Genomic DNA, 25458 nt, shown 5'->3' with positions numbered 1-25458 from the left:
TCAACCAGCCCTGAAATGGTGTGGTTCATAATCAATATCTAATTGTGTTTGTTTTATAATTTTGGTTTATAAGTATATAAGTGTACAAGAAGTATATTATAAAGGTATATGCATATGCGTGTGCATGTGTGAGCATGAGGTGAGTGTGTGTTTGTGTTTATGCATGCATGTGTGTGTGTGTGTGTTCATCCCTGTCCATCAACACTTATATTAACATTAAAAAAGAAAGTGTGTAGTTTGTGAATTATAGTTATATAATTATAATAATTATAATTATATATTTCGAATGAAATAGTGATGCCTAGAATGCAGGATCATAGTGTTTCATTCCTGAGCCCACCACCCTTTTGATCCAGTTCTCTGCTAACTGTGTGTACCTCATCAGTGGACTCCACCCATAAGCACGCGACAGAAGAGCTACACAGCATGTTTGACAAACTCAGAGTTTGCCGTGCGCCGTCATTACATGCGAGGGTATTTTTGAACCTTCTCTGTCTAGTGTGCAGTACGTAGATGCCCTCCAGGTGACCCTTTTCACAATGTTTCTATGGTTGCTATCCTCAAGATTAAGCTGGACTCTCCGTCTTGTGAGCAAGCTTTTGAGACACGAGACGATGACTGATCCAAATTTTCACACTTGTGATCATAGATCTTGGAGATCCTTATTGAAACCAGGACTTTTTCCTCAACATAGACTTACGCTGTCAGTCTTTGTGTGGACTGTAGAATGACTTGTATTTGGAGGTGTGCGTATGTTTCGGTGAGTAATCTGATGAGGCCAATTGTATCACTTTCTGATGACATTCTCATGCACTGTGTACTGAGAGCGTGTACGACCGCAAAACTTTTGTGTTGCAAAAACAAACCATGTTCTTGTGGTAGTGCCTATGACATAAAAAGACCTGGATAACAGAAAACACTAAATCACTGTGAATCATTATATGTATTCTGATATATCATGATATACCAGATATATGACATATATCATTATATGTATTCTGATTTATTATTCAGTGACTTTTTTTTTTTATTATTCAGGATGAAGATAAATTCTCTAGGCCATAAACAATAGTGGACCTCAAAGTATTCTCATGTGTTCTGACAAAGGATCTGTGATCTGTGCTCATTGTTTTATCATTATTTATGACAATCTAACAGATTATTAAATTTAAATGTGATTAAAAATTAACATTTTCCTTGAGCTTGGGGCAGCAGCTGATGTGAGGGCTATGAGATCATTTTCAAGAACAATTTTCAGCTGTCGTCAGAACAGCATGGGGGAACTGTCAAAGCACACAGGTGGTCAGATGACAAGGGAGGCATATGTTACATCATAATTGCATATGTTACATCATAATTGCAGCTTTAGGATTTTTTTATATCAATGTCACAGCGCTGTATCATCAAGGTTTCCTGATTAAAGTGTCACCAGTAACACTTATTTTAAAGACAAAGGGAGATTTCCAAAGTTGGGGGTCCAGTGATAGAATGTTCAGTTTCTCCACAGCAGGATAATAGACATGTGACAGGCTAGAAGTCTTCACAAGCACCTTCCCCTTTTAGTTTTAGACAAAGGACTTCATTCGAGAGCTTTCAAATGGGCGCCTTGTGCTCAAGAAGCTCGCCACTGTCTGAACACACAAGGAAGGGAACCCTCCCCCTTTGGTGTGGGTGTGTGTTGGTGTGTGTGTGTGTGTGTGTCACAGGCCAGGAGGCGTATGGTACTACATTTCAAGGTCTGATGAGTATGCATAGAAGTTAGTGACCCCCCCCCCCCCCCCCCCCCCCCCCCAAGATGATCAGCTCCCAGAAGTCTGAGGCCTCCAGTTAGCTCCTACTTCTCAGTATACCACATCCATTTAACTCCTTACAAGCCTCAGTTGGCTGCTTTGATTCTGTATCCCTTTATTGGTATTAGTGGGTGCAGTTTCCACCGCCTCATCTGGGTCAGCCATGAGCATTGATAATCAGCTCAAAAGCAAATCACTTGGCCCTTTAAAGACCCGATGCTGCATTACAGACTACAGTGGGTTTGATGACAAGCTTATGAATCAGGTCTGAAGCAGGTGACTCAGAGCTAAGAAGCGGCTGACGAGTGCCGCGTTGTGGCACTCCAGCTTTGAGGTTGATGACCACTGTTTCAGCCCATCAGGAACACACAGGGCCTACCGAGGGCAACTCAGTCAGCTCTCAGCCCACCAAGAACACGCAGAGCCTACAGAGGGCACCTGAGTCTGCTCTCAGCCAACAAGGAACATGCAGAGCCTACGGATGGCACCTCAGTCTGCTCCCATCAGTGACACTGACTTGTGTCTAATATAAGAAACATTTGTGCCATCGAAACGGCACTAGTGCAGTCAGGCCTTAAACAGCATGGAGGATTTGCACACCGTAGCGATGGTGGCGAGGCAACTCGGCAGGAGCGGCCCGCTGTCACAGGGTGCTCTTATTGTGTTGTTTTACAGTTTTTTTTTAATTGGCTCATTTGTTTACACTGGCAGGGTTCTCTCAGGTGGACTGGCCAGTGTTGAAAAGGGGACCCTGATCTCACAGCACTTACTGGCAGTGTAGCGAGGCCGAGGACCCGCTGCCTGGCTGAGCTCCATCGGGAAGCCTGTAAACAGCGGCTGTGCAGCACAGCATACCTGCATGCAAGGATTCAATACAGCTTCTCTGCTGATGGACAGTGACTGAGCCTGACATAACTGAGCAGGGGAGATGGCTTCTCCTTGAGTTGCTTCCAAGGAAATAAATATGCAGAGTGGTGATTGCAGGCCAGTGTTTTAAGGTTTGAGTGAATGCACAACGCGGAAACACTACAGAACTAGACCAAGGTTGCTGATGTTATGTTTAGCAGTTAGTGCTCACATCTTCGAAATGCACCCGAGAAGTGACTGGGAGTGATTCGTGTTATTATAAAATGCATGGATTGAACTCTGTTGGAATACCTTGACCTTCGATGCCATATACAAATGAAATGCAAATTTGTTTTTGTATTAAAACGTTTTTACCTTGTATAGAATATTCGAAGAATTAATCAGGAAATACAACATACACGCTGGCGGCGGCTGCGTGGCATTGAAAATGTCCTACACTGTAGGTTGGACGCTGTGATCCGATGAATTCCGCACACACCCTGAGGGGAAGTCTCCTGGGCTGCCCCACCTGCACTGGGTAACGCGGAGCGGACTGCAGGATTATCGGCGGGGCGCTCCACCGCGCATGCCTAGCCAACTCCCGGTGCAGGAGAGGGGGAAATGCAGAGCATGAAATTAGCTGTGTCTGAGAGCTAAATTGCTGCTGATCATCTCCCTCCCTCCCTGGTCCACTCTCATGTATGACGTTCAGAGGTTGGATTTTATTTGCTAAATGTGGGTTCCGTTTTACTTTCATGGAATGGTACAGATAGTATGGCTTGTGCAGGTGGTGGGTCTTTGTGACCTGTCTGATTCTGGAAAAGACACAGCCTCATCCGCGCGTCTTGCCACAGTCTTGGAATTTATTAACTCGGGGCTTCTCAGAAAAATAGCCGGATAATTAGCTGAGATGATGGAATAAAGCAGTCATTGTAATAACTGGCTTTTAGCATCTCTCTACTTCAATTAAAGGAGATCTCTTATGTAAAAATAGTGGGGGTCCTTTAAAATCCCATAAGAGCTTCCTGACATGAGGCCTGCAGCACTAAGCAAAAACAGCTTTGGAGGAGAAAGCATTCATCTAGTCTGGTTGTTGTGCTTATGGCACTTTGAAAGCATGTGTACGTTAGGTGTTTTTGAGATTTCATTGTCTTTGAATAAACTGCCTTTTTTAAATTATTGTTTTTAGGAAAATGGGAGCTACTTTCATAAATGGGGAATTCATTCCCTCATTGTGTGTATTTAGACGCAAACACTGTTCGACAAGTCATATGAAATGTTTTTATTTCATGAAGGATCATTTATTAAGAACTGGCTTAATGCCAAATATGCCAACACTGGATTACCTATTAATGATTCCATCATAAAAAGGATTGACTACATCTCTAAAAATAGTAGCAATTTTACAGAGTTACGCACCTTAATCTGTAATCTGTAATCTAAAAAAATGTTGCCATATGTCTTGATGCATTGCTAAACCAGAGGCAGAAATAGCAACTGAAACCATTTCCTGAACGTAATAACAGTTCAGACAGGCCCATCTCCCAAACAGACATGTAGACATACCTGGAGGCACTCGAAGCGCCCCCTGATTGGCAGAGACACGGTTACTGTGTGTCTGGGTTTAAATGAGACACTGTGCTCTTTACAACCTCCACGCACTGATGTGCCTCCCTGTTTAAATGAGAGTGAGGAATATCGACGCTGCTAATTGGCACAGAACTAGTGATATACTTTTTAAAAAAAGTGTTTCAGTTTTGATTGTGACATTTGGCGGCAATTTCACTTTCGCTAAAGTTAGAGTTGCAACATCCCACAAGATAAATGCGTTGAGTATTTACAGAAGCAAGTGAGAATTGTTTTATTAATATTGGTAAATTAACACATTTTTTTTTGGAAGTCTCAAAGGTCTTTTTGTTCTCAGCACTGATCACGTTCACGTTTATATCTCTTCCACATTCCACATTTCTTCCAGGGTGGGCTAAAGTGTGAGCTGTGAAGTGATCCAAGAGTCATAAAATACCCCATCTGGGATGGTACAGGCTGTACAAAATGCTAGGTTACTGGCCAAACGCATGTCCTGCTTTACATATCTGGCCAAAGTCCAAGCTCCTGGGGCTTTAGCCTATAATTGGACCCTATTTGTTCCACCCCCCACCCCCCCCTTTTTTTTTTTCCCCACAGATCATGCCTTCTGAGGAGGGCTTGGACCAGGAGGATGGGGGAGGGTCCTTCCAGATAAAACAGAGGCAGGGACTATTAGCCCTTTAAATTATAAGCCACTCCCGAGTGAGTGGTGTGCAATGGTGGGCGTGGTGTTTAAATCATAGGTGGTGTTGTGCTTGTGAAGGCTTAGTGAGGGATAAAAAAAAACAAAACAAGGGCAGAAAAAGACCCGGGTCCCTTTGCCTGTTTAATGCTGTGAAGATGCTTGTGCCTACTGCTTCTACCAGCCATTTAGAAATGTGTGTGTGTGTGTGTGTGTGTGTGTGTGGGTGATGTAGACAGGGTGGAGGGAAGATGATTTTCCTCCCCAGGGTGCCAGAGCAGCTCAGGAGCTGGGACGTGCCTTCCCCTCGCCCCTTTCTGCAGCTTTTGTCTGTGGCAGGTCAGAGGGTGATTATAAATCAGGCACAGGCTAGCTTAGCACCAGGCCATGAGATCACTACTATAATGAATCTCCTAGAGAAACATTAGCAGGCTCTTGCCTCTGTCTCACACTCCGCTGTCAAGCAGGTGTCTGAGAAGGTATTTCACTGAAAACACTCACCCTCGTACCATGCAGGAAGAAACTGCAAAGTGCCTCACGAGCTAAATATAGCCTAATGAAAATAAGTGCAGTTTACTTCCTGTATATCACAATATCGCCGCAATGTATTATCAAAAGGGGAAAAAAATGCTTTCCTGAAGCAGTGCCTGTTTATTTAACAATAAAAACCCAGCTTTCAGGATTTTATGTGTCCAACAGTATAACATATGATAGGCATGCAGCAAAAATTACTTATCTAACAATAAGTCTTGTTCAATGTTATCAGAGTACTCTAGCTTTATTTACATCAGAAAATAAAGAAGAAGGGTTCTGAAAGACATCCCAGCATATAACCATGAATTAGATCAACACACCTGCCTGATCACATGACTGATTTTGCCACGCCCCTAATACACCTGCAAGAAGACGAGCAAAGGGATTGTGCAGTTTCATCTATATTTTGCCATGGGATTGACACTGGATCCAAGATCACAATTATGTAACCTGAAAAGTTTTTTTTTTATTTTTTTTTTTATAATAAATAAAAAATGGCAAATACGAGTATGCACATTGTTATGCCCACAAGCAGTTTAAACAGAAACGAGGGTCATGGGGCATAAAATTGACGCGACCGCCATCCCACCATCTGACTGGTATATAGACTGTATTTGAAAGAGACGGATCCGTAGAAACCATTTGCCGTAAGTGCTTCATAGACTCTGAAGGCTGCCCGATCCTTTAATTCCGCTCCACAGCCAGGGCTTTAATTACGGCTCCGAATCTCCAGGAGAAGATCTCACCGACAGGACAGACCTTCCTAACGCACCAACAGCAATCTGAGGAGGAGACTAGAAATAAGGCTAGTCATCCAGTCTTCAAAAACTGCAGTGTGACCACATTTCTGGTATTTCTGTAAGACACGTAGGACTCTTCCCCCCCAACCAGGATAAAAACACTGCTTACTCATTACAGCAGTTAAAGCGAGAACCAATCAGAGCCTAAAAGGTTTGTGTGTGATGCCGTGCGTGTGTGATGAGTACTGATGAATATTACGGCTTTACCCACGACTCAATTTCAAAATACAATTTTAAACAAATAACTTGTAATAATCCCAATTTTATCACTGGATACAATAAAACCAGAAAGAGATGAATGTACAAAACTAATTTGTTGCAAACCTACATCCGATTTTGTTCCTTCACAAGCCATAAATTCGATCCAGTATTTTAATAAATTGCCCAGTATGGTACACCGTGACTCCAGGTTGCATTCTGTAACTGTGAAATATCCATTTGATCATGACTGGTTAAAACACTAATAATAATAATAATAATAATAAAATAAACTTGTGGTGTAACTGGTTTTCAAGGCTTTATTTAACATGTGCTACAAGCCGAGAATATTTTTATAAATATGAATGTGTTTTGGAGAGTTAAGCTCTATGAAATCAGTACCCCACATGTAGCTAATCGCAACAGGCAAAATAAATTAAGCAGGCTAATGTTTAATACATGCCTCAATGCGTTATGAAACTACCACCATCGCAGTTACTACTTTGAACTGTACAAAAATATCCAGCCTATTATCTTACATTATTGCCTCAAAGAGGAGTGAAGACGCACCATATTGAGAAAGGTAATGCAAAGTTTTGTTTGCGTAATGAGCTTCCTTGTTTCCCCAGCAGTTCCATGTTACATTTTTAAAAAGGGTTCGGAGTTTCAAATGGTCAGAAAATAAATCTGCTAGGAAACACACAAGCACTGTGGGTAGTGTAGGAGGTACTATAGAAAGCTTATAAGTGCAGTTAGTGTAGTTATTCAGATAAATTCAGATGTTTTTTAAGAGCATGATTCTAGTGGGCCTTCAGGATGCTGATCATCAGGAAGGGTCTCCTGTCCAGTGGAAAATGCAAGCTAAAATTTTCTCCAGGGAGTGTTACACTGAATTTGGAATGAGCACTCGGCTTGAAAATCACTTATTTAAAGTGCAGTACAGTAATATGTGCGTGCTTCACTGAGACTCACCTCCCTGTCCAGCACAACACAAACCCAATCCACATATTCCCAAAGAGAGAGAGAGAGTGTAAGTAATTTAGTCTAATCTCTCAAAGTTTCATTTCTTCCAGAGGACAAGAGAGAAGGCAGTCTGAAGGAAAGCTTATCGATTCGACCTGACGGCTGAGTAGAATAATAAAGAGAGATCTTGCATCACCCATCCTGTTTTGCGCCAAACCTGTCCTGTGATGCCTGGTTCCATTAATTGTACCCAGCACCAACGCTGCTCACGCAGTATTGGTTATCGGCCCTGTGGTGGCTGCGCACGTCCTGTCCACGGATCAGGTTCTGTTCCTCATTAGGAGGTTGAATGAAGTCCGTCTTTGTCATTTGTGTATCCTTCTGATCTTTGGTAACCAAACACCCTAGGAGGACTGACTCCAGAGTCGAGCACACACACTCCCCAGTGTCTAACCTCCATGATTCTTTTGATTTTTTTATACTTATCTAATTAATAAATTGAACAAAATACATTCTACTTGGGCACAGATGTTCAAGTAAAGTGCTGGAGTTGTTTAAACTGTTCCTGTTTCCTTCACTCTGCCATACCACTCCACTTTTATTCCACTTTCTAATAAAAGTGTTTCTGATTCTGAGTCTGAATTCCAGGATTAAGTCTACATTATGACTGTAGAATGGGCACCCAGGCTGCATTGTGCTTCTTTCTGAAGGCGTTTGACCTCCTCTTATCCTCTTCATTGGATCTGGCTGATTTGGCAAATGGGCCAAATGGACAAATGAGTCCGAGGAGTCGCAGGGCGGCTCGTGCGGAACAGAAACAAGCTCGTCAGTGAACGGACCAGGAGCATGTCGTCCACATCTCGCCAGCCGCGTGGCACGTTAGCTCCCTCAGCCCTCTTTAGAGTGGCTTGCTGACAGGGCACCACTCCCCTGCCAGGGTTCACACGCTGTTGCCTGGCACCGCCATTCCGATGATCCCGGTGGTTCCATGATTCCGGCTGTCTCCCACAACTTCTGCGTTCCTCCACCGCACCGGTTACGTCGGACGAAGCAGGGCAGGCTTGAGCAAGTCACACGGGAGGGCTCCTTCACCGGCGAGAGTCTTCTGCTCAGTTATATGGGATCAAAACTACAGGGCCAAGTGCATCGACGTTCTTCTTGGGCAGCTCATTACTTTATGTTAATTTGTCGTCACGGCCAGGAGCTAGCCAAACAGACCCCACGGCCCTCCATCTGGCTACACAATTTCAAGCCGAGATTGGAGGTAGCCGACAAATAGGAGCAGGAGGGGGAAAAATGAATAAGAGAGTCTTTTTAATGGTCTAGTGTGCATTTATTGACTGCTGAGAATTCCCCGAGATTGGGCAGCTACTAAATTGCCTGCTCCCTGAGGTTATTGGTGAAGTCACAATGTAAAGCCATAATTGCCTGGCAATGGCAGATGCAATTTCTATGAAAGCGTGTCTCCCCTCTCTGCTTACAAAAGGAGCGCCTGGCTAACCTTCCTGGCCACACACAGGATCCTTTTCACCGCATATGAAGCCCTGAGTTAGAGCTGCCGTGTTGAGCCTGTCTCCTTTGGGAATGCGCACTTTACAAGTGTTTTTGTGGTCTAATCTGACAAGGCGACATGAGAGAAATTAACTCAGCTGAGAGAAAGCAAGAACAGTGGAAGGAAATATAGTTTGTTCCTGCCTTTTGATGATCATTCAACATTTATGTGACCACAAAGTGTGTGTGTGTGTGTGTGTGTGTGTGTGTGTGTGTGTGTGTGTGTGTGAGAGAGAGACAGACAGACAGACAGACAGAGAAATTGTCTGAATTTTTTGGTGCTATTTGCCATTTAAAGGTGTTGGGGCAGCATCTTGCTGTCCCTGCGGAGGTGCTACGGTGGTTTCTGATCAATGGAGCTATAATGTCCATGCTGTAAATGAGAGAGCACGCGCACCTTAGAGGTCATTGATTACCACTTTTACCTTCGGGTTCACTTGCAGTATGAAAAGTCATTGTAACCCCACTTAAAATCACCGGGTTGGCATGCAGCAACAATAAACCACACTACTCGTAGACAATAAAACTGAATGACAGTTTTGCCTTCGGGTTGTGGGTAAAATTAGCTTTCTCTTCTTATGTTTGAGCTGCCAGCTGAAGTTGTATTTTAAATAGCTTATGTGATGGATGAGGGAAATTGTAAACTTGGTTTCAGATAATTAATAAATAAAGCTATTACATTGCCGACTCGTAAGTAATGTTAAGAATTCAGAAGAAGAATGATTGAATGCTTCATGTGTATTAACTCAAGTTTTTAAAAAATAAATACTGAGATTGTTATTCTAAAGCAGTCTGCAGAAATCTCTTTCCTGTTTCTTTTACTTTTTGACTTTTATTTGCGTGAGGACATTTTTAACTGTTCAGTGCTCAGGTGCATCTGTAACATTGTAACATATTGTACATTGTCTAATTGCACTGACCAGCACAATACAAAAAATTATTCAGCATATTAGTATAAATATTATAAGCCACATATATTGTCGTTTACTGGCTGAGATCAAATCTGAGCCAGTCTGAGCTTGATTTGGTGGAGGTGGGACATCTTTTTTGAGGTTGTATTTTTTTTAAAGCCTGTTCATGCAGTTTTATATAAAATACTGAAATATCAGGAAATAAATCGCTTTCCTTCTCTTTTATTAATATTATTATAAGAAATGTATACCATAATATTATAAGATTATATATGTAATTATATTATATGGTATTAAAATTAAAAGGGTGTTAAAAGGGTTTATTATAAAAATTTTCAGATATCAAATTTAAGGTTGTCAGATTTATGATCAGAGAAATTATGATCTATTATGTAGCACTGTGGAGATTTCAGTCATATGATAACCTAACAGGATTAGTATAGTTAAGAGCGGACAGAGACTATTCAGAGACTATAATGAGACTAAACTCCACTATTCTGTTAACGTAGCTGGGCATTGCTCATCAACAGCGGCTCAGCTCTCATTGTAAAGAAGAGTATACGTGCAGTCTTAGAGCTGGTCTGTCAAACTCTGGCCTATTTGACATTTATCTGTGAATCCTGCTGTGTCACTTCCCCCGGCAGGGGGAATGTAAACAAGAAAAGCCAGCACATCAACTTGGCTAACTAAATCTAGTCGGGTCAAAATACTGGCTATCAAACTCGCAGGAAGATAATGATTTTATGCTAAACATTTTAGTACCTAGGTTAAAATACTCATTCGTAATTCGCATGGTGATGTCACTGAGCTAGTTTTATTCTTGTACAAGACATAAGAAGGGAGAATGTTGGAGGTATATTTCGCAACACCTAACGTCTTTTATTCATGTTTTTCAAGTATTTCACACACAAAAAATGTATTTTAAAGCACTAAAATCATGCAGCTAACACTGCATTAGACCTGTGGCTTTTTTCCCCTTTCTTTGCGCTTAAAGTACCCGCCGTTACCATTTAATCTACAGCAGCGTGCCTTTAGACTATTGTCAGTGTGGGTCTTTAAGAGGTAACACGTGCAGAAAAGACCATGTTGTGTTCTAACAGAGCAAACTCTTGAATTAAAATATTACAATTTGTTCATTTAGGTAAAATATGACCTTGAAACTGTTTGTGTTTCCTGTGGATGTTTTTTAATGTTCGAATCACCACGATAATAGCATGATGATGTTATTTTTAGTTTATTACTGTTATTATGGTATAATTGCTCAAATTCTTTGAACGTTAGAAATGATCTCAGTTAAAGTGATAAGCCTACAAAAACTACACAGAGAAATAAACAAATTTGTGCCCAGATTTTGAGGTCAGCCATTTTTAATCTTAATTAAAATCTCAGTTTTTAGTCTGCTTGTTTTGTTTTTTGGTGTTTGGTTCAAAGCCACTGCAGTATATTGATAAAATATAGTAACCTACCACATGGTGTTTGCCACATTTTGTTTACCTTTTCCTAAATTCTTTTCCTCCCTGTGATTAGTAGTCTGTGGATGTCAAGATTGTTATGGTAACGTTAAGCGGGCCTGTTTGCTTGCAGCTGCGTGATCATGGCAGTTCCGCATGCTGTGCACCGTGCATCAGAAGGGCTGCCATTAACGTAACTTGTGCTTTTGCTTTCTCCTGTTACTCCAGCGGCAGCAGCGTGCTCGGACGCTGGCTGTACAGAACATTTTCAAAGGCCATCTAATGGCCCCTGCCTCCTGCCTCCTGCCTGCTGAAGTATGGCAGTGATGTCTGTGGCAGTTATTAGGCTTGTCAGAGCTCGGGGTTTTGTGCTGTTTGTCTGGGAAAAAAAAAAAAAAAGCTAAAGTGAGACAAGGGGTGGAGGGCGAGAGGGAAAGAGGAGGACCGTAGGGAGTTGTCTGCGTGCTAGCTACCCCGAAGCTCCCTGGGTTCACTTTGTGCCTCTGAACCCTCAGTGCTATAGAGACTGGTGGTTTTTTTTTTGTGTTTTTTTTTGTTGTTGTTGTTGTTGTTGTTCTGCAGTGCAAAGGAAGTTAAGAGATGTGAGAGGTTGAGAGACTTACTTTCCCCTCATCCACTGTTCTCCGTGGGGGGTGGGACTCTCGTCAGTAGCCATGCGGACGCTGAGCACACTGCTTATCAAGTACAGGCTGTACTGGCCAGGGACAGAACAGTGACTATTGTAACTGCTCTGCTGTAGTGTAAGGGGTTATAAGGCTACCTCCACAAGCCTTCTTAACAGAAAGTGTTCTGGTGGTTTCTCTGAAAGAAAATCTTGCTCTTGTGTCAGATCTGTCATCCCCACCTAGGTCTTGCTTCCTGTTCTGTCAGCGTTCAGCACCTCACTGCCACCCCGTTCATAAGGACAGGAGCCGTCTTCTGAACATTTTTCTTTGTTTTTTTTGTCCTTCAGTTTGTAACATGGAGGAATGGGGGCAGGGAGCGGCTCTCGGGTGGAGCTGCCGAGTGAAAACATGCCGGGTGGCATCTTTAAACTCAGAAACGGGGTGCCGGCCAGAGAGGGCACGAGGGCAGCCAATTCCAGGGAGTCGTTCCCTTCACACCCCGATGTGGCATGTGCTGGCATGTTTTTGCCGGCTACAGCGCAGCCCCTGGTGGAGGGAAGACGCATGTGCCCTTACTGCAGGCTGTGAGGAAGAAGGATAACGAGAGAGAGGGAAAGAGAGAGGGAGAAAGAGACAGAGGTAGTGACAGAAGCATGGAGTGCAAGAAAGACAGTGGGAGCGTTTTTTCCACCCTGGGAAATCACATTTGGCACAGAGAGCCAGGCCTCGGCGATGTTAGGTGGCTGCGGATTCCCCGGGCAATTAAGCGGTGAAAAAGAGCAAAAAACGTCCTCTTCTTTCCCTCCCCTTCCCCTTTAAGAACGGCAGCGAGGCAGAAAAGCAGGGAGCTGCTGTGGCCAGACAGAGAGTGCAGGCTGAGATCATTACTGTTATTACCGCTCCCCTCTCCTCTCATTAGCTCAGCCTTCCTCTCCTCCTCCTCCTCCTCCTCACCATCAAAAGCCTGTTTGGGCTCTGGGCCGCGGCCGAGAGAGCCACATGTTTCGCATCCGCCGAAATAGAGAGTCTCCTCATCACCCTGGTAATTATCTCTTAGTTGCCTCATCTTCTTGGCTCACGCGGGGGAGAGGGAGAGTGGGGGTTTGTGGCAGGCGTGGAGCTGAGCGCGCCTGGCCCTGGCCGATCCACTGCAACGGCGGGAGCCGGCACATGGCCCAGCCCCGATGCTCCTGGGCGCCGGCTGTTCGGAAGGCTTCGGCCGTAAATCCTGCCCGTCGAGAGCGCGTTTAGCCGCTCCCGGGTGAGCCATCCGCGAGATGACCCTGAAGCAAGTGAGCTCTGGTTCGGGCCCGTACACAAGCTTTGGAATGAAAATATTACAGAAAATGCACCATGTGCACGCACACACACACTCCATGCGGTTTTAGCATAATTAGGTATATTAGGCCTTTGTCATTGGAATGACGATGTGAATCAGGGGTCTGCTGCCCCATGCAGGGCCGCTGGTAACACAAAAGGCATGTCTTTTGTTGGGGTGAGGGGTTAAGAGAGCTCATTTCACGGCAGTTTATTTGCTTGGGTCCCAGAGGGACATCCCTCTGTGAACACTATCAGCTCCACCAGCTGGCGCCGCTGCCGTGACAGCGCAAAGATCTCTGGAACGCTGACGTCCCATTCAATCACAATTTAAGACAAATTAGACAGTTAATTGTGAGGAAGTGTGCGAGGAAGATGAAATTTTTAAAAGCTATTTTGAACAAAAAAAACATTTTTTTTTTCATACAGTTAGAAAATTAAGCTGGAAGAGTCCAAATGTATGACATGTTTTGGGAGTTACACACGTTGGTCATGTGATCACTTAATTTTGTTCAAAATAACATGACAATAAAACAAAAAAACTTTTTTTTTTTTTTTTTTTAAATAAGGGTTTGAGTTCAGAAACTTTTGTTAACTTCACTGAACGAATCTTTCATACTTCGGCAAGACAACACAAGATTAAGGTGTGTGTGCGTGTGTGTGCGTGCTGTTCCCGTGCAGGTACACAAGCGTTCAGCGGAGAGGCTGCGGGCTCTGTGCTGTGCTAACCGAGGCACCTTCATCAAGGTGGGGCAGCACCTAGGCGCCCTGGATTACCTGCTCCCCGAGGAGTACACCAGCACGCTGAAGGTCCTGCACAGCAGCGCTCCTCAGAGCACCATGGACGAGGTCCAGCAGGTCGTCAGGGAAGACCTGGGAAAGGAGGTGGGCCGCCGCGCAATAGAGCCTTCTCACATACTAATAACCCGAAAATACATTCATTCACTTGTATATAGATCAACTGATTTGAATAATGAGATAAAGTAATTAATAAAACAGATAAATGTACACTGCCTTACACATAGACCTGAACGTACGTACTAATGTCATCCAGGGTTGTTTGTGTTAGTTATTTATTTCCTTTATGTTTTTTTTATTTGTTTTCCTGCTTTTGTTCATGTGAAGCACACACCTACTGGTGCTGACCTCGGGCTTCTCTGTGGTGGTCAGACTGATCTGGACGGTCTGCGGCCGGCACTCCTCCCCTTGCAGCCGAAGTGCCTCTTCTCGCTGGCAGCGGTTTTGTCCTTCGTGTCGGCGTGCTCCGAGAGCTCTCTGCCTCGAGAGTGTTCTGACAGGCTTGCGCCCGTCTGTTTTTACTATGGCAGTCACTCCGTTTCGAGGACGACGCCCTCGGCTCCCCCATAATGTCGGGTGCCGCCGCTGGGGTTTGGCGTCTGTTGACCAGCCGCTCTGTCATCCCCGTGTCTCATTCGCGTTACTGCATTAGCCCAAAGCTGACTCATGCCCGCAGCACACAGCCTGAGAATTACAAAGCTGCTTGAATGTCAGGTTGTTGCTTTCTTAATATGAGTTAGACAGGATGACACATGTTTGTCATGTTGTATATCTGTATCATACCTGGCCTGTTTCTTAACTTTATAGGCTGTTCACTCTGTAATGCATTTTTTCTTGGAGCTATTTGAGCACTCATGGGCAGGGCATGTCCATAGTGGAAGAGTGTCCAGAGAGGTCTTGCTAAAAAAAAAAAAAAAAAAAAGAGAGAGGGGCATGTCCAGAGTGCAGAGAGGCATTGCCAACGAGGACAGGGTGTGTCCTCTCATGGACAAAGGTGTTGCCAAAGAGAGAGAGAACGAGAGGGGTGTTGAGAGTTGAGAGAGGACTCACCAGAGAGGAGGGAGACTCACGGACAAAACACACTATCAGTTTGAGCCCTGGACTGCCACATAACCCCAAATAGCATCAGGACTGATACTAAAGCAGTACGGATGATTAGTTACTAAAGTCCATTCATTAGCTTCATACGAGCTTGTAAAATCTTTTTGCAACTCTTTTTGGATTTGCTTTGATGCTATAGTTCTTACAGTTGAGACAAATGAATGAATCTGAATTCTTGTGAAATGACCTTGAATGAGCGACGGATACCACAGACCCATGTAATCAAGCATGCTTGGCCTCAGCAGGTAGCCATTAAAGCATAGCCCCACCCTCCACTGACCTTGAGAGGACTACATCTCGTCTGTGGCAAGATGATCACATCTATGATGTTTTATTATTGTAATTATTAGCTCTAATAAATCACTCTGACTCTGCTCTCTTCCCTCCTCTCATTTCTCTCTCGCTCTCTCTCACTCACTCTCTCACACACATACACACACAATGACACTCCCTGGCAGGCGACACTACTTCTAGCGGTAGCATTACGTAATCCCAGCCTGGTCACAACTGGTTTATCAAGCTTTAGGAGTGCTTTTTTTTTCTTGTGTGTGAGTGTGTGTCTGTCAGAATGTATGTCTGTGATCATAGTGGTGAAGGGAAAGACATTTTCAGATGCTACTGCTCGCCTCTGTGTGTCTGCAGCAGGACACGGACCCGTCACGGCTGGCCGAGCCCAGTGCATCAGGGCCATAATCCGTCTGTCTGCATGTCACAATAAGAGTCCCCCCCCCCCCCATGTTTTTGTCTCTCTCTGGCGTTCGGTCTCTGTGTACCTTGTCTTCACACTCTGTGGGCTTGTAGAGGTAGCGGAGTGCAAGCATTAATGGAGTGCTGAGATGATTTTCCTGTCAGCTAAATCTTTCTTTTCTTTCCCCTCCCCCCCTTTTTTTTTTCTTTTCTTTTTTGTTTCTCATTCTGTCAGTACAAATCATCTTCGTCCTGGGCTGCCAGTTTCAAATGGGGCCAGACTCCGCTGGCAGCGGCGAGGAAGGGCGGTGCAGGGGGGCGGTGCTGCTGCCAGGGCTTTTCGAGAGAGTCTCGAGCACTCTGGGGTAATCTACAAAATCCTGCTCCTCTCTTCATATTTATTTATGAGCCTTGGCACAGTCGCACACTAGCCAAAGCTGCTGCAGACAGTCCTGGATCCATTTAGATAAGGAATTATTGATATCACAGAGGCGTCGGGCGGAATAAAGACACCGGTCCCGACTTTGGCTTGCCGTCTCCCTATCTCCCCAATTCACACGCCTTTAAACTCTCCAGCCAGAGAAATATTAGTCTCCCCAACTCCCCTCAATTAATAAACCCGAGCACTGATACACAGAGTGTGCTGTCTTAGATTGTGTTTTAGCTCAGAAGACCAAAAGACAGGATTAAAAACCATGCATGTTAAGATGATGATAATGATGTTCACAATAATGTATTTATATATTTATAATAATATGAAGAAGAAGAAAAAGAAATTTGTTGGGTCATTTTAGAATGACGTTTAGCTTCTGTTCTAAAATTTACATTATTAATCAAACACATACAGTTGTGTTGGTAGTACTTTTCTAATTTTCTAATAAAATTAAACATCCTATAAAATTTTTCTGCCTCTTTTTAAATCAACTAACAATTATTTTAGTTTTCTTAAAGCAATAGGGCCTCCTTTTAATAGTTCTACTAACAGTGATTTGCCTCTTTATGTTCTAACATACAGATTAACACTTGGCTAATTAAAACGGGCTCTTCCATCATTTCTTTGACAGTTTGTTGTGACTGTTAAGCACAGCAGAGTTGTTGCAAATGTTCCTCTGCTGATGCGGCTTTGCTGCGCATTTTCGGCTGAGTGTTTGCGACAAATGTTTGCCAGCACTTGATCCATTAGCAGCCATCGGCTCCGAACGAGAATGTCGGCAGGGCCGGACCGATGGCCTGACTCCCTGTGCACATGGAGCACACCGTGCCTCCTCTCTTCTCCGATCAGCGCAGCTCACTTACTGCTCACGTGCTCACATGCGAATTTTTAGTTACACTTTTTGTCACTTTCGTGAAGAGAGAAAAAAGCTTTATAACAAATGATTGTCCAGAATTCTCCAGCTTTTTCAAGACATGCTCTCATCTGGTGTGGAGAGAAACATACTGGACTCAAACCACTCGCAACAATGTTACCACAATTTTAGTTGCCACACTTGATTAAATTGATTTGACCAAGCTAATTAAATGAATAATTAAACAGTTTCCTCATGCAGGAGCTATTCAAGGTTGCAATGGTTACGTGTGTGTTCACACACTCTTCTGCTCCTGGTAACTCAGAGTTCATATGTGCCGCTGTTGGCCATATATCACACTGTACGCTGCCGCCTACTCAGGACTACTGCAAAAATTTTGGGCGCTGCCGTACCGAACCTAATGCGTGAACCGGGCAGTCCACTGTTTGGACTTGTTTCTTCGAGGGTGCAGCCCGGCCTCCCTTTCGCCAGGCCCCTGCCTAGACCCTCGGCTTCCAGCTCCGCCAGGACTGCCGATCGGGCCCGGGTACTTCAATTATGCAAATATTTATCAAGCGTAATTATCACATTCAGTTGAAAAATGGAGCTAATTACTTTACACTACTTCATAGGCGGCCCGTGTGTGTGTGTGTGTGTGTGTGTGTGTGTGTGTGTGTGTGTGTGTGTGTGTGTGTGTGTGTGTGTGTGTGTGTGTGTGTGTGTGTGTGGTTGCGGTGGGGAAGTGACGGAGAGGGAGAAATGGGATCAGGTCTGTAGTCACGAGCCGGTCCCAGGGCAGGGGTGTCACTGCTGAATTTCTGAGGCTGTGACAGTCTTGAGTCGCCGCTTTTTTGTTTTTTGCTTTAGTCATTATCTTATTTATCAGCTGAGGGGATGGTTGTGGCCTTAGGATCATCAGTCAGAGGAATGGTTGTTTTTGGTTGGTTTCCAGCTATTGCCTGAGCTCTTTATATTCACTGCACTCCATTTCTTTGTCAAATAATCATTTTCCTAAGACGTTAAGTTTGCTGTGGCATTGCTGGATTGTGCATGGATTGTCGGACTGGGTGTGTAGGTACTAGTGTATGTGTGTGGGTGTATGACTCAGGTTACCTATCAAAGCAATTTGAGCAAGAGTAAACAACAATAACAATAATAACAAAAGTAACAACTAAAACAGTAAAAAAAAAAAAAGCCAACATTAAGTATAAGGTCAAAAAAGTATTCTGTACCTAAGAAATAACAGTAGCTGTCAGCATACGAATTTCAGCTCTATGGTTTGACACCTGCAGATGCATAAAACCTCTCTTACTGAAGGTGTGCGCACTCAGGCCAGGTGTGCAGGTTCTCACCGCCCCTAAATGTTTGGGTTAATCAGACAAAGTCCCTTTCATCCATTAGCTAAAAGAGACTTAATTAACCTTTTCTGAGACAGTGAGAGGAACTTCCGTAAGTGTACTATCTCTCCCGCCAGTCCCTCATGGGTCTCCCAGTGGTCAGAGACGCAGAACAATATGGACTGTTGGGTGTAAGGTATTTGCCACGGTGCCTCACGATACTGCAGCGTTTCATGAATTTCCTTTATGCTAAAGGTCTCACTTTGTTTTCTGTTAATCTTGGTTTAGTAAAGGCTTTCCGTTTTTTGTGCTATAAGCTGTTTTTTTCGCTCTCCACCTCCCGTCTTTGCAGCACAGGGCACAGTAAGATGTGTAATGACGGAAGGACCCCGGTCCCATCACAGCAGCTGAGCTGCCTTCTGAGCAGGTGGATCAGACACTAACACTCACTTAACCTTCCACGTAGAACCCATCACTGACTTCTTTAATACTGTTTTTTCTTGGTTTTTTTTCTTTTCTAAGAGGAAAAATAAACCTTCCAAGTTCCTTCTGACTCCTTAAAGTTGGCTGTGGTGCCCTTGAGAAAGGGCAGCCGAGTGCATCACACGGTTTTACCAACAAAGAATCATTTTCCCATATTAGGTCCAAGCGTATCGGAGTAAATGGTTTTGTTCTTTCAAGAAGTAGCGATAAAGAGAGATAAGGACTCATTTTCATAACTCTGTACCGTGGCAGTGGGATGGTGTGTCCTGCGAGGCACATCTGATGGATGGTACGCGAGTGAGCCAAGCACTGCTGCAGAGTGTGTGTGTGTGTGTGTGTGTGTGTGTGTGTGTGCGGTGTCGGTGACGGTGCTCTTATGCATCCTCATTTGTGCCACCATTACCCTCCCTAGTCTGTTCACCGCCAGCCGGGCTGCGAGCCCCTGCCTCCTCTCCTGCCCCCCGCGGGGGGCGCTCTCCGAGCCATGGGCTCTCCGGGGCACCTGCTAGACACGAGGCAGTACTCGTAAAGCAGGGGTGCGTTCCCGGAGACCAGCAAACAACAGATGGCAGACGAGTGTCAGCCTAGCAGCAGCCGGCAGAGCGTGCGCCTGGTTACGCAAAGGAGGGATGCAGGGGGAGAGGGGCGGGGCCGCAGGCAGACGCCGCCGCCGCCGCATTTTCAATTACACCGCAGCCAGCTGAGCATGTAAATGTGCATCATTTCCCTAATGATGTGCGGAATGCGCGCGTTCGGGGGGTGTATGTTTGGCGGCACACTGCTCCAGCTTTGACAGTGCAGTTTCAGTAGCAGGACCAGACTGATGCATTAAGTGTGGTGTCAGCTGTGATTAATCTCTCTCTCTCTTTTTGTTCCTACTCTGTTCTCTCTGTCTCTCTCTGTCTTTCCGTCTCTCTTTCTCTTTCTCTCTCTCTCTCTCTGTCTCTCTCCGTCATTCTCAAAGACACACTCGTCTCCGGAGGCATACGGTCTGTTACTGTACTGTCTCCCGTCCGCGTGCCAAGACAGGGTGTGAAGTAAACACGGGGCGTGTTCCCAGATTCTGCGCTGGCTTTAGAGCGGATGACCGAGCCCAGACTCGCCCCATGACCTCGACAGAGCCGTTAGAATGGGATCCGGTGAGGTCATTGGTTATTGGTGACTGGGCTTTGACGTAAAGCACACATAGAAGCCAGCATGAGCTTACATATCAAATACGTATGACCTAAAGGAAATCTCTGACAAATGTACCAGTAGGTACTTGCTAGTGGAAATGGAAAAAAAGTTTCTGTACTGTGGAAAGATGGAATTACTGAGGTGGGTTCTGAGTAGCTACTTGAATATCAACAGATTTGAGTAGTGTGTGATTGTGGGTTCTGAGATCAGCCCACTCTCCTGGAAACACACACACACACAGACACCACATACACACAAAATAAGGACATCAGACATGTCCCTAAATATCATGTGATATTTGAAAAACCCGTCTCCAACTTGGCAACTCTGGGGTGAGCCATAAATCACCTTGTGAAATTGCAATTTGCACCATCATATCTGATCGTGCATGCTTGATAAATGAGGCCCCGTTGTCTCTTAACTTTGAGAATGCACCCTGGAACTGCTGGAGCCATATTGGATGGTTTGCTATCATCGATGTGATTGATTTTGTGTACAAACCCAAACAATAACCCCTTAGCTGCTGTCTGGATTCCAAAATGCAAAAAGAACCTTCAGCGCATTTTACACAGGTAAGAAGCAGGGATTATTTATTTTTTTTAGGCCATTGGTTTATGGTAGTAACGGAGCATGTCCAATGCTCTGGCAACTGTACTGCATTCGACCTCATGGCTTTGAGGAGGCTTCCTGAGTCGTGTGACACATACCCAGAGGGCAGGCTGTCCCTGTTCTTCCTGTTCCCATATGGCCCCCCACCCCACCCCACCCCACCCCACCCCCAGGACCACTGCACTGAGCTCACTGTATCAGAGCCAGTCTCCACTCTCTTCCCAAGTGCATGCTTTTAGGAGTAGCAGTCCAGCGATGAGGAAGCCGCCTGTCACTAAGAGAGTGCCTGTGTTTAAATACTGTATTTATTGTTTATCACAGCTGTGATAATTATATGTCAGTGCTCAAAACCTGCAGTGATGTTAAAACAAATAGAAAGGTGAAGAAGGTCCGTAGCTCCCTGGGCACATACCCTCTGAGGTCCTGCCATCGCAACGCAGGTGGGGGTTCTTGTACCTTTCCAATTAAAAAGTGTTCATTACTACCACTGGCTCAGATAGCCAGATAGCGAACCCTTGAAGGATAATGTTGTGCCAGCTCTTGAGGAGAGCCCTCCTTACTAGAGAAGTGCCTTCAGTGTTCCTCTGTTTGGGAACAGCACAAGATCGTTGAATCATTGAATTCTTGTCCTTAGCTGGGCTTTTAAAATAAAAGCCTCTTTATGTTCTTGAGCGAATCCGGAGTTTGTCCTCGGAAAGGGACCAGCCTCACAGTTTGCTTTTCTAGAGGAGCTGCGTGATGGTGGGGCGCTGCAGTGCTGGCCGGAGCCTCGGCAATCTGTCTGCTCAGATCTGAGCCGAGAATGCCGTCCACTGCACCGCGCAGTGTGCTGCACAGCGCGCTAAAAGATGCTTCCGTAAGGCTTACTTAACTCACGAGAAAGCAGAACACAAAACAGACAAAACAGAAAAAAGAACTTTTGTTCTTTGCCATGCACCAAGTTCTTGTCTGGTCCATAGATTTTAAGCGAGTGGTTTGCGAACACAGCATTTGACAATAAGGGATGTACAGAATAAATATGTGATGTACAATGTGTATTGTTAAGTTTTTTTGAAGTTTATTTGTACTCTTGGAAGGTTTGGGGTTGATTTATGGCTTGTTATTTATGACCATATTGGCCAAGCTGCAGTAAGCAGTAAACATTACGGTAAAAGTGTTTGTTTACTATAAAGACAGCTAAATGCAGGCATGCTTATACCACATGCTGCAGTTGAGCTGTGAACACCAACCGTGATCACTCATTTCAGAGGGAAGCACTCGATTCCTTAATATAGCTGCTATACTGACAGGAGCCCAGAGGACAGCAGGGTAGGCGATCGTATCAGTGAAAACTCCTCCACCAAACCCCACACCTGCAGGCCGCGCTTGTACGTGACAAATTATGGCGCTTTGCTCCTTAAAAACACCCCTGAAGGTGTTACCCCAATGCGCTGTTTAGGCCTGCACATTTTAATGTTCCATGACAGCAGTTGCGTTCACAGCGCGCACAACTGGAGCACACGACAATTCACAGCATATGTTTTGAGCCGTAGCATGAGAAGGCGTTTGGGGTAGTTACAGAGTAAGCCGTGGGTTTAACAAACTGCAAACAGAAGTTTATTTCGCCGACCGAAGTTTTAAAGAAGCAAAGCAGAAACCATTCACTGCCAAATCATAAAGGAATCATAAACTCTTGTTGCTTTTAGATGCGATGACACAAAGATGGGTGGAAGGTTCTCAAAAATGGTGATAAAAAGGAATAAAGCAGTGGTGTGTCAGTTCAAAAGGAGATAAATACCCTTTGGGTTTCTCATCTATAGCATGATAAGAGATTAGAATATTACCATAAACACACCACTATCTCACTCTCCAGAATTTCTTTCTCATATCCCCCAGAGCCGAATGTTATCTCTGCATCTCTTCAGTATGAATATCCGCTCCATTAACAAGCTATTCATCCACTCTATATATTGGCACTATTCTGAATGGGACCATAGCATGGTTAGAAGTGATTGCACTTCTCTTTCTTGTGAATGCTGCCCTGAATGAGATGACTGTTGAGAGTCGTGTACCACCATTGGCTTCCATACAGAGGTTGCAGCCATCGGATCCGGGCCCATATTAGAACATTTGAATGTTTCTGCACATCTCCAAAACTCAGTCCTCTTGCTCCGGGTTTTGTGGCTTCCTGAAAGGCCCGTGCAGAGATGAGATAAGATAAGATAGCCTTTTATTATCCGTCCTGAGGAGGTTCATGTTGCTACAGCATCTGAATTCAAGACAAATAATAAGAGCAGGCTTTACATAGAAAGGTGCAAAGGGTACAACATATCAAATGACCTATATAATCAAATAAAGTCAGATAATATATGAGATAAGCATCTATTATCAAAAATAAAATAGAGCAAAATTATACACAAGTGTTATTGCACTATTTAAGATATTCAATGGCAGCATTTATAGAAATGCCGATATTGACAGTGTTATACAGGTGATGAGGTACAGGGCAAAGGTTGCACATTAAGAAGAGTGGCATTGGGTGAAGTGAGGTGTGGGTCCTTATTGTATTAGTTATAATGTAGAATGTGTGACGCTGTGTTTGGGGTGGTGCCGGTCGTAGAGCCTAACAGCAGTTCGGAGGAAGGAGCTGCAGTATTTCTCCTTCACACGCCACAGGTGGGGGAGACCATCACTGAAGGAACCGTAGTGGGCGGGATCCTGTACTGGGTGGGTGATGTTCTCCATTAAGGATGCCAGCTTGGACAGCATCCTCCTCATCCCAGCTGGGTGTGGACTCCACTGAGTCTAGTGCACAGCCCAGGACAGAACTGGCCTACATGAGAAGTTTTCCCAGTTTCTTCTGGTCCGCTGTAGTGATACCACTGCCCCAGCAAGTAGTTCCATAAAAGATGGCTGATGCCACCACAGAGTCATAGAGAGAATGAAGAAGTCTACACCCTGTATTCCAAAGCATGTGGAGTCCGCTCTGGCCTTTCTTGTAATGAAGCTTTTTTCTAACTAACAAATCCAAACACTTTGATGATTTGGGAATGAAATATACTCTCCAATGAACTTTCTAATAAAAATGTGCTTGACTTGAACCTCAAGAGAAACGTTCATTGTTTAGAATGCAGTTAATTGTTAATGTTAAATTGTTAATTTAATCACGCCTTCAGTCACAGTATTTTTCCTGTGCACCGAAATAGAAACCTCAGACAGACTGCAAAATGTATATTTTGATATATATGCATTGTGTTATATATGTGTTAAATGTTATATCATCAGTGAAAACCAGCATTTACTTGAATGAATAAGTGTTTATTGTCTTAGGCCTACATTTTTTTTTTTTTTTTTTTTGCATTACTGTAGGTACTGTTGTCTATATACATAATTAGTTCTTGAACACTGATACTACCAATATTTCTCATGTATGAGCAGTATTGGCAGTGTTCATAGAAAAATGAATTCTTGTATCATTAATCAAGAGACTTACACAGAAGGTGTTCTGCTGGCTGTTCAGCTGGTGTTCTCCTGTCATGCTGCAGTTCTCTCGTCTTCGGCCAGCCTTGTCGCCCCGTGTCCCTTGACTCAGAGACTTGTCTTGAATGTTTGCAGCTGTGGAGTTTGGTGCACACCCGACCTCTTCACCAACTCCCGGATATAAAGAAAGTTGAAGGCGAGATTGATCCACCCGGAAGGCATAATCAGCCACCACTCAGGGCCGTGTCTCTTCTTAATCAGCGCCCTGTCAGGGACGAAAAAGGCGAGACAGGTGACATGAAAAAGGACGGCGGGGGCAGATGCGTCCCTCCCCTTTTGCTCCCTGCTAAATGAATGGAGCCCTCAATGTGGCTCGCTTGCTTCACGTGGTAAAAAAGATGCTGTTAAATCTTTAAAGTGTGACTCTGCCTCCCCTCCGCGCTCTCTGATTAGAAGCGGCCCAGCTGTGTCTGCTTCCTTATTCACCCTGTGCGGTTCCGCAACTCGTCTCGCCGTCGAGCCCAGCACGGCTGACATCCTAAACAAACCCTTGTGTCTCTCTCTGCGCTCTTCCCTGCTGCACACACAGAGGTCAAACAAAGCTCCTTCCGCGTCCTCTCTCCCCCACGGGGGCCTCCGCCGCCCTCAGCTCTCCCTGGCTTCTTATTTAGGCTCGCTAATCTGACCCCCCCCCGGTGCTGGGAGAGACCACTGGTGCAAGCCGGGCTGCTTCACTGGAGGCCAGAAAGAATCATATGCTTTGAAGGCTAGAGCTGTGATCGAGCTGAAGATGAGGTTATGCTATAACTTGGTGTACTAATCCACCTGCCCTTTGCTGATTGGAGCTTCCCTGCATGGAAATTATACATGTGACCCTGGAGTGCAGCATAAAATCAGGAGAGAAAGTTTTTTGTGGATGGATTTCGGCGTGAATCTGCATTAGAATGGGAAAATCGAGTGATTCGAACAACTTCGAATGAGGCATGTCAGCCTTGTGGGGTTGTCTCATGCAACGGTGTTGAGAGTTCACCAAGACTGGTGTGACTGAGGAAAAACATCCAGCGGAAGGGGATCCTGTGGACGTAAACAACTCGTTGACGTAAGGGGTCAGAGGAGAAGACTTGTTCTGGCCATCAAGTAGCACACAGTCAAGCAGATTGCATCCAAATCCAACACCAGTGCTGCAGCTAACATGTCCGAATGCACAGTTCATCGCAGACGACCAGTTTGAGTGCCATCGCTGTCTACGGGAAAAACGAAAGGCAA

The 25458-nt window shown here is 44.6% G+C and overlaps 1 protein-coding gene across 3 annotated transcripts in view; it reads left to right on the top strand.

The window, feature by feature from the left end:
• Positions 1–25458, top strand: part of adck1 (aarF domain containing kinase 1) — an 88317-nt gene that overhangs the window by 15056 nt on the left and 47803 nt on the right. For all 3 annotated transcript variants that reach the window (XM_027013941.2, XM_027013942.2, XM_027013943.2), the window contains exon 4: positions 13938–14141. In XM_027013941.2, the coding sequence (XP_026869742.2) occupies positions 13938–14141 (204 nt within the window). The remainder of the gene's footprint in view (positions 1–13937; positions 14142–25458) is intronic.

This window comes from Electrophorus electricus, chromosome 13 (genome assembly GCF_013358815.1).
Source record: "Electrophorus electricus isolate fEleEle1 chromosome 13, fEleEle1.pri, whole genome shotgun sequence".
Lineage (NCBI taxonomy): Eukaryota > Metazoa > Chordata > Actinopteri > Gymnotiformes > Gymnotidae > Electrophorus > Electrophorus electricus.
Note: the sequence above shows the minus strand (reverse complement) of the source record. Positions and strands in the feature narration are given on the sequence as shown.